This window comes from Pygoscelis adeliae, unplaced genomic scaffold (assembly GCF_000699105.1).
Source record: "Pygoscelis adeliae isolate BGI_AS28 unplaced genomic scaffold, ASM69910v1 Scaffold582, whole genome shotgun sequence".
Classification (NCBI taxonomy): domain Eukaryota; kingdom Metazoa; phylum Chordata; class Aves; order Sphenisciformes; family Spheniscidae; genus Pygoscelis; species Pygoscelis adeliae.
Genome location: NW_008824281.1, coordinates 548,189 through 557,573, shown reverse-complemented (window position 1 = coordinate 557,573; position 9,385 = coordinate 548,189). Strand labels below are relative to the sequence as shown.

The window sequence follows — 9,385 nt, the reverse complement described above, 5'->3', positions numbered from 1 at the left end:
AGACGTGCCGGCGGGGCCCTTGCGCGTCCCACCTGGGGTAGTGAACCGCTGCCGCCATCGGAGGTAGCGTGGCTCGGAGGAGTTGCGTGTTTTCCCATCTTAAAAGCGTTATTGGGGCGTGTGCAGCAACAGGTGAAGGTTAACTCTGGAAAATATTGATACGTGGCTTTGCAGTGGAAGATTAGGATTTGCATTCTGATCGGCAAGGTATTTTGGCGTTGTGATTCGCGTTTACGCTATGCGTAGGGGCTAGAGTGAAGCTTGGTGACTTTTTTTGAAAGTTACTTGAAGAGGCCTTCCAGATATCTTGTGCGTTAGCCTTGCCTGGTAACATCATCTCATGAAAGAGAAAAAAATGCAAGGATTTTGTTCCTCTCTTTATAGGTTCTCATCTGTCGGAATTACCGTGGAGATGTGGACATGTCAGAGGTGGAGCATTTTATGCCAATCCTTATGGAAAAAGAAGAAGAGGGGACGCTTTCTCCTATTCTAGCACATGGAGGAGTTCGTTTTATGTGGATTAAACATAACAACCTATATCGTATCCTTTATACCGCAGATAGCTCGCATAGGTTGATAGGCCAAGTGCTGCCGTATTATTTTCGTTGTTTGTGTCTAAATGCAAAGCTAGAGAATGGGTGAAGTGGCGTAAGGAGGCTCTGTTAAATAAAGCCGTTTTATGCTTTACATAGTGTAACGTGCACCGGCAGCATTGGGTGCAGAAAAGTGGTTATATTCATTTTACTCTAATAAATTATTTTCTCAATGCTTCGTATCTCATTAGCCCAGAGGTACTGTTAATTAACTCACTCTTAGGTTTTTTGGCCGACTCTAATTGCCTAAAGGCTTTTAGAAACGCACTTAGTAAACATTTTTGTGAATGGTGACTTTGAATGCCCGTTCCTGAACATCCTTTATCAGTTGTTGCAACTTCTAAGAAAAATGCATGTGTATCACTGGTGTTTTCATTTTTATATAAAGTAGTTCAGGTGAGTATGAAATTTCAAAAGTCGCCTCCCTCTTCTTTTCACTTCAGTCTAAATCTGATCTAAATAGAAGCGCGTAGAGCTTTCACATTTTTAAAGAACTCTATGGTAATAGCATTTTTACTTTATATTTGATTATTTTGTAGAACTATCTTCCTAACCACTAATAATGGAATTGATATTTTGTAGCTGAGTAGGCAAAGGATGTGACACAACGCTGTAAGTAGTTGCACAAGACCTGAGAACGCAGAGGAGAATTGTGGACTTGCTGCATGAGTAGTGGCGTATCATATAGATTCTCTGTTTGGTTCATCTGTACCTGGCATGAAAAATATTTTCTCCAGAATAAATACTTTTTTATAATAGTTAGAGTTGCTTCTAGGATTCTCTAGGTCTCTTTTAATTGAGGTGGGTTTCCTGAGGCTAATCTTCAAACAGAATGCTGTTTGTGAAGTATGGGGTTTGGTTTGGGGCTTTTTAAAAATTATTATTTTAGATGCAAGAATACATTCTGAATGCGCTGTACTTCCTCGGTTAATCTCCTCCTCCTTCCCCTCCCTCCTGTCATTTTGTTTCAGGTTTTTTCTGAATATTTCAAGGAGTTGGAAGAAGAGAGCATTAGGGATAATTTTGTTATTATTTATGAGTTGTTAGATGAGCTTATGGATTTTGGTTATCCACAAACCACTGATAGTAAAATTTTACAAGAGTAAGTATCATTCTGCATCACTTACAGTGACAAACTCCTTGGAAAGTTTTGAGCATTCTTCCATACGCCAACAAATGTTCCGGCTTGGTCTAGTTATCAAAAAAATTAATTTTTATTTTTTCATGCCAATTTTGTGGCTGTAAAGGTACATCACTCAGGAAGGTCACAAACTTGAAACTGGAGCTCCACGTCCACCTGCCACTGTTACGAACGCTGTTTCATGGAGATCAGAAGGGATAAAATACAGGAAAAATGAAGTCTTCCTGGATGTCATAGAGTCTGTTAACCTTTTGGTGGGTACCTTTGACTTTAACTTTTGATGAGAATTGTAACAAGAAGTGTTGAAAAGGGCTTATTGTCTGAAAACCTGCAAGGGTACAATGAAAAGTCAGACTGACTCTGGCTAGCGTACTGTGATGCTCAAAATAATGTCAGTCATTAAGACTGAGTACCCATAAGGACATCCAGTAGACAAATAGCGCTTTACTTGAATGTATCGCTAATTTCTGGTATGTTCTTCACCAAAAGGGTTGTTGGGCATTGGAACAGGCTGCCCAGGGAAGCGGTTGAGTTCCCATCCCTAGGGTATTGAAAAGACGTGTAGATGAGGTGCCTGGGGACATGGTGTAGTGGTGGACTTGGCAGTGCTGGGTTAACGGTTGGACTCGATGATCTTAGAGGTCTTTTCCAACCTAAACGATTCTGTGATTCCTTTCCTCCTCCGTCTGTGCCCATCACCTCCCTGACCTAATTCTACTCTACTGGATTAATTTTTCAGGAGAAAGACATCCAAGAAAACTTGGGACATGGGGATGGGGTGGGAGTAATGTTCGATGTCATGACATATCACATCACAGCAACCTTACCTTTCTTTTCTTTTTTGTTTAGGTCAGTGCCAATGGAAACGTATTACGGAGTGAGATAGTTGGATCCATTAAAATGCGAGTCTTTCTCTCGGGAATGCCAGAGCTGCGCCTCGGTTTAAACGACAAAGTTCTCTTTGATAATACAGGCCGTGAGTATTTTGGCGATATCTCGGTAATCGTGAAAGACGTTATCTGAAGTCTTAGGTTTTGGGATGCTTGAGGTTCATCTGAAAGGATTTGTTCTAAGATGATAGAAATACTCCCTTTATGAGTGTAGAAAACCATATCAGGTCTTGTGTGACAATACCAAGCAAAGGTGGAATACCGTGGTAATACATGGTAACCATCTGGGCTTTCTCATATCTTTTTTTCACTGGTACTTCTGTAGTCCTAAAAACCTATAGCGAGCTAAGAAAGTATTGACTAAAATGTCAGCAGACAACTGCTTTGCTGTGTAACTGGCTGTGATGAGACTTGGAACGTAATTTGTGTAGCGCCTTGACATCTGTATTTTCTGCTAGGTGGCAAAAGTAAATCAGTAGAACTGGAAGATGTAAAGTTTCACCAGTGTGTTCGTCTCTCTCGCTTTGAAAACGACAGGACAATTTCTTTCATTCCGCCCGATGGAGAGTTTGAACTCATGTCCTATCGTCTTAATACCCACGTAAGTCTGGGTGTATGGATCTAGACTGTAGGATTTTATTGTATGACAGTGGTTTAGATGTCATACAGGCAGGCAAAATTGCTAATGGCTTTCTCTTAATTCTGTTTTATTTTTTCTTAAAGTATGGGCAGCATAGTAGTTTTCAAGTCAACCGTTAATAGCAAAGCTTTGTGCTCGCTCTTTTTGGAGGAAGTGAGAATGAGTTTAGAAGTAACTTGGCAATAAGTCTCTACATTTTCAACTACTATTGAAACTGTTTCTCAAATACCGTTCCTGTGATGACTTTTTTTTAAGCTAACTACGTGGTGAAATGTCAGTGCAGCAATTCATTTGTGCTTGACAACACCAGTATTTATGTCATTTAATTCTATTAGAGTATGCTAGCCGCATAAGGATAGCTTTCCTTTCAGAAAAGGAAAAATTCAATATCAAGAAGGTCTGTAATATGCAACAGGAGACAACAATGAAAAGTTTAGTATTTTTTATTTTAAGGGCAGTAGTTTGAATTAGAGTTATTTTTAGGGCTTGTCATAGTTCAGTCCCTAGTGTGTTAAATTATCAAATATTGTGGAATGCAAGTGTTTGTTATTGGGTTTTAATCTGAGACATACCTTTTTAAGCCTATAATTCTTGTAACACTTGGTCGTTGGTATATCAATGCTTGCTCATTTGTATAATTTTTTTTTTTTTAAATAAAACCACAACTTGTTTGTCATTTCTAACACCACAGACTTTCTGTTTTCTGTGGGGTTCACGTGTTGAGTGTCTCTTTAGGGGAAGCAACATTTTCATGACCCTATCAAAGTAAAACCTGCAGCTGTTAAGTGTTTTTCCCCCTTTAGGTAAAACCACTGATCTGGATTGAGTCTGTGATTGAAAAACATTCCCACAGCCGCATCGAGTACATGATCAAGGTCAGAAGTTCTAAAATAATTATGGCTAATTTTAGTCTTCTCTTTCATTTGTTTTCAAAGCTTGACCAGCAGCATGTGCATTTTTGTACAAGTATTTAGTTATTTCTGTGGGACTTAAATCTTTTTGAAAACTTCATTTGTAAGCCACGATCTCTGTGTTACAGTTCTGTTTCTCGGTATGTAGACGGGTGGGGGGGGATTGTGTGTCTTGCAGCTCTCTGAACTCACTAGCGTAATGGAAATATTTAGAGGCCTGCTTTTCTGATTTATTTTTTTTTCTTCTTTTAGGCAAAAAGTCAATTTAAGCGTAGATCAACTGCCAACAATGTGGAGATTCACATTCCAGTTCCAAATGATGCGGACTCGCCAAAGTTTAAAACCACTGTTGGAAGTGTCAAATGGGTTCCAGAGAACAGTGAAATTGTCTGGTCCATTAAATCTTTTCCAGTAAGTGTTATTTTTAGTCTTACCACCTAATAGTGTAATAATTATTTAACGTTAATATTTTATGAATGTTCAGACTCTGCCGAAAGCAAATTCTGATAGTATCAGACAAGTAGTACTGGCCTCTTCCTCTTTTCCCTTGGATGAAGGCTTGGAACTTGCTAATAGATGTTTGAGCTATACTGTTGTTTATATTTTTTTGTTTTTAACTGGGATAATTTTTCAGAACTAGGTTAGAGAGCAGATTTTGGAGCGATATCTGTGGATGGTGTAATCCCTTGGCCTAGATTTAGCAGCGGCTGTTTTGGTTTGTCAGACTGTGCTGCTTGGGGGTTCCATGAGCGTGAGCTGTTTCAAATGCTAATGGTGCGGTAGTACAGCTGCCTGTCACCATTTACTCAGGATGGTCAGCGGCACCCTTGTCTTTTGAGTATGAGGCTGGAAGAAAATGAATTATGCCTCAGGTAGTCCTAATTTGATCTGCATCTTTAAAAAAAAAAAAAAAAAGTATTTTTAAAATAAAAGCAAGTGCTCACTTCTTAGCCCTAGGGAAGAGCTGACATGAATAGTGGAGGTCAGCAATTGGACGTTAAGAAAACCACTTCTATCGTTGCAAGTTTTTTTTTATTTTTTGTTTCAAGAAAAAAAAAAATCTGTCCCTTTTGGGTAGGGTGGAAAAGAATATCTGATGAGAGCTCACTTTGGACTTCCAAGTGTTGAAGCTGAAGATAAGGAAGGAAAACCTCCCATTAGTGTAAAGTTTGAGATTCCATATTTCACCACTTCAGGAATCCAGGTTAGTAGTTGAAAATAGAAATACTGATAAGTTAACATGCTAGGCTCTTAACACACAAGTTTTTCTCATCTTGATGATTCCCGTTCAATGTTACCCATAAACCATATTTTTGACCAAAAAATTTTTTTTCTTTTTTGCTAAATGCTGCTTGGCTGACGTGGCAGACTTTATTTCTGAACATCCCTTTCTTTCCAGGTTCGCTACTTAAAGATAATTGAGAAGAGTGGCTATCAGGCTCTCCCGTGGGTTCGTTACATTACCCAGAACGGAGGTAAATGGAAGGCAGTAGACTGTAGACGTCTCCAACTTGCATCTTTTGTTTCTCCAGCACACACCTACAAATTGAAACACACAAAACCAAGTTTGCTCATGTTCTTGAGTATTAAACTATATGGTTTAGATACATGTTAGATTAAGGTATGCTGCTTTTTCCAGTCACCTTTTTTGGTGTCTTAATGAAAGACCCTATGGGATAGTTCAGTAATGCTGTTCAAGTATTGTGTAATTAAGCTGGGATTCGGTGAGATTTTTGGAATGTAAATTTAAAAAGAAATTGCTCACACGTATCGTTCTGCCGGCTTTAAGATGTATAAGACACTGTCTACTAAAAGATACTAGATTGTTAGCAAGTGAAAGTAGGGGGAGTGGGGTTTTCTTGCTTTTTGTTGTTTTTCTAATCTAACTTTCTGGCATGGGAGCATGACTGTCTACAGTTACCTTAATCACTTTAGAGCTCATTATCACGCGGCCATTCTAAGCAAAGCTCTGGTTTTATTTTATATCACTTCATCCCAGTTTGCTGATCCGCTTTACTACTTTTAGCGAGACAATTTACTAAAACTGGTTTTTGGGTTGTTTTTTTTTTTTCCCCTTTACAGACTACCAGCTTCGAACACAGTAAAACACCTCGCAAGCACCACAGATGCCAAAACTTCAGGCCTAGAATTTGTTTGCAGAAGCTTCTGTGGTACCGAGAGCCGTGAATGTTGTTGCCAAGGGTCTTGTTTCTGCAATCTTGGATTGGCAGGGGAGAGATTGGAAAATTACTGTTTTCAATAATGTGTTTGAGCATTTGAACCATTAGTATTGATTGTGTGAATATTTATTTCATTCTTAGAACATGCTGATCTTGCTGCTAAATACTAATTACATTAGGAGTAGCAGTTACCTTGAGGAGCCAGGAATACAGAATGAACCTTGAGAATGTTTTGTCAATGCCTTGTCCGTTACATTCGCAAAGTTTCTAGTATTTGTATTTTAGGATCTCTAAAGACATTGGCAGCATTATGCTACAAATTCGGGAGACGATGGTGCAATTAAATGACTGCTGAACACTTGGTTGTATTTAGCCCAAGGTATTTATTTTTTTCGGGGCATATGGGTGCCTTAACTCATTCAAAGCTCTGTTAACTTATAAAAATTTACGGAATATGAGTTAAAACTATCTGAAGTCCAAAAGTACCATTTGCTCTTGTTGCATGGTTTCAAAGCAATTAATCTGACAGAACAACTTCAAGTGAAGGGTTTGGAAACAGAAATAAGGGTTTGTTGAAGACTAAGTTAACTGAGAACAAGAGATGGCAGAAGTAAATGTCTATGGGAACGTCTCTGTGGAAGCGTGATGATTGTTAGTTCAAAGTAGTCGAAATGCAGACTGAAGAGTTTCAACCCTGTGATACCCCTATGCCAATTGACTAGTATTTGCCTTTTTTTAATTTGTATTTGTAAAACAAGTTCAAAACTGTGATATGTAGGCATAAGACCTTAGATTAATTATTAAAAAAAAAAGACAATTTTGGAGGCAATGAAATTTGGTAGGAAGATTGGTTTTTTAAATTATTGTTTTTCCAGACAATAGTAATATACTCTAACCTCTTCCTGAAAATCAATCGTTGTTTATGAAGAGGCCGATAAAAATACAGTTGCCATCTTTCTTCCAGCTTGCCTTTGTGTTAATTTAGGGCAAATATTTCCCTTTTTTGCTATAGTTTGCTAGAATTGTTTAACTTTATTTGCCCTAAGGGGGATGCTTTCTTTCTCAGTCTTTTCCGTTTGTAAACAGTTATTATTATAACTTCCTGGCAGAATGGATAACAGTTGAGAATGTTATACTTAAAGGTATTATTTTTTTTACATGCCGTTTCATTTTTTTCTGAGAAGCTAAGATTGGCATGGGTGTACATAGTTATTTTGGTTTTTTTTTCAGAAGAATTTTGATGATTATCAGTATTTTCTTTAAACAATTTTTAGACTGTTTTGGTTTGAATTTAGTGCTCCTGACAGATGCTAAACTTAAACCATCAAAATCTAAATACATGTCCTCAAACGCGATGTAATACACTGGGCGCAAGGTTCTCCGCACCACTCTGTTGACAGTCCTTGACTCTCCCACAAGATTGAGAAGATATTTCAGTCATTGTCCCCAGTAAATCCTTGTGGACTATATACAGAGAGATAGCTGTGTATACAGTATATACTATTAGCAAAAAACCAACTAAATTCCCTTGTGATGCAGCTGCTGTAACGTTACAGGAGGATCTGCCTCAGAACGGACTGATACCTGAAGGTACCTAGGCAATAACCAGACAGCTGGCTAGGCAACGATAGGTGTGGGCATGTATATTCTGGAGTAAGGTTACTGTATTTGTCACCCAACAAGCTTGATGTTGAAACAAATCATCTTGTTCAAGATTTTGGTTCCACTACTCATTTTCATTTGAACAATTAAGCTTATGACTGGACTAAACATTTTTATATTAAAACTGTAATTGGTTGACAAATCACTTCCTGATGACTCTGTTCTTCAAAGTGTTCGCTTTAACTGTTTGCCTGTAAAATGCGACTCAATAGCTTCATTTATTCTCCTGTCGAAGGTTGTATCTTGCGGACCAGAACAGTGTCTTCTCATATTTTGTCGCAATTTGACTCTGTTGTGATGATGGGGCATCAGCCATGCTTGTCCAGGAAGTAATAAAGGGCAAAAAGTCCTCTTTGTATCAGTTGCACTTCACTTGCTCTTTTTTCAGGTTGATCTACACCAAGCTGTAGCCTCTAATCTTAGATTACCCTTAGAGTACCCTCAGTTGTTCTAATATGAGGCCTGGATAAGTGGAACTGAACTTCATAAAAGCTGAAAGTATTGGTATTCCCGATTTGTTTACCAACTGCTGACAAAATCTTTGCTTCTCTAGTGTTCTCTGCAAAATTTGCCCATGCATCATAAAATTAGTGCTTATTATAGCACCCTCTCTTTCGGAAAGAAAAAAAAAACCCAAACCCCACCTCTTCATCCATTCACTGTTGAAATGTGGGGTGCCTGTGTACTTCCACTAGCATAAAGGCAGAAACAGGGAGATGCGATGTTATTCTAGCACTAGCTCTTGTTCAAGAAGTAACTTCTTTTTTTCTAAGTTTTGTTCTTAGAGCAACTGCTAAGTCTTTCCTACCTTGGTGGCCTCTGTTCTCTGCCTGATGTGGAGAAATGTAAATTTGATGGTCTTGCCACTATGTTACAGGTAAGTGCGTAATATAATATGCTTTTAAAAGACAATTTGCATAATTCAAATAAGCAGTAAAGTGTCTCATCTGTGTTTTCAGCTCAACGTGGTTTCATAGCTGTGTTACCTGGAATTTGGAACATTAGAAGTCTAAACTTCTTAGGTGGCTCTGAAAACACATCTCTGTTCCCAACACTAAGGCAGCAATGTTTACATGTTCTCCGCAGTTTTGTTTTTGTGATAAGCTGGGAAGCAGGCTATTTTTTTTCTCAGCAAGCTTAAGTGTGTTTCCCCTGCTCTATGCTTATAGGATAGAGCGCTCATCCTACCTGAAGGGCGCTCATCCTACCCGACCCTCAAGGCAGAATGGTGGGCACTTGTCTGAGGGTAAAGGCCGTGGCTCCAGCTGGGGGGTCTGCGCCATCTACCCCAGCGGCGGCCGATGCCTCCCTTCTCCATGCTGAAGGGAGAGGCTGCGGAGCAGACCTCAGGCTGCAGGACGGGCCTAG

General features: G+C 38.9%; 1 protein-coding gene across 1 annotated transcript in view; it reads left to right on the top strand.

The window, feature by feature from the left end:
* AP1M1 (adaptor-related protein complex 1, mu 1 subunit) overlaps positions 1 to 8,373 on the top strand; it is a 9,126-nt gene extending 753 nt beyond the window's left edge. Inside the window, exons 2-12 of the mRNA XM_009318427.1 lie at positions 385 to 541; positions 922 to 989; positions 1,565 to 1,695; positions 1,841 to 1,988; positions 2,584 to 2,710; positions 3,083 to 3,225; positions 4,068 to 4,139; positions 4,428 to 4,586; positions 5,254 to 5,379; positions 5,575 to 5,650; positions 6,258 to 8,373. Of these exons, the coding sequence (XP_009316702.1) occupies positions 385 to 541; positions 922 to 989; positions 1,565 to 1,695; positions 1,841 to 1,988; positions 2,584 to 2,710; positions 3,083 to 3,225; positions 4,068 to 4,139; positions 4,428 to 4,586; positions 5,254 to 5,379; positions 5,575 to 5,650; positions 6,258 to 6,280 (1,230 nt within the window). The 3' untranslated portion in view covers positions 6,281 to 8,373. The remainder of the gene's footprint in view (positions 1 to 384; positions 542 to 921; positions 990 to 1,564; positions 1,696 to 1,840; positions 1,989 to 2,583; positions 2,711 to 3,082; positions 3,226 to 4,067; positions 4,140 to 4,427; positions 4,587 to 5,253; positions 5,380 to 5,574; positions 5,651 to 6,257) is intronic.
* The last annotated feature ends 1,012 nt before the right edge of the window (positions 8,374 to 9,385 follow it).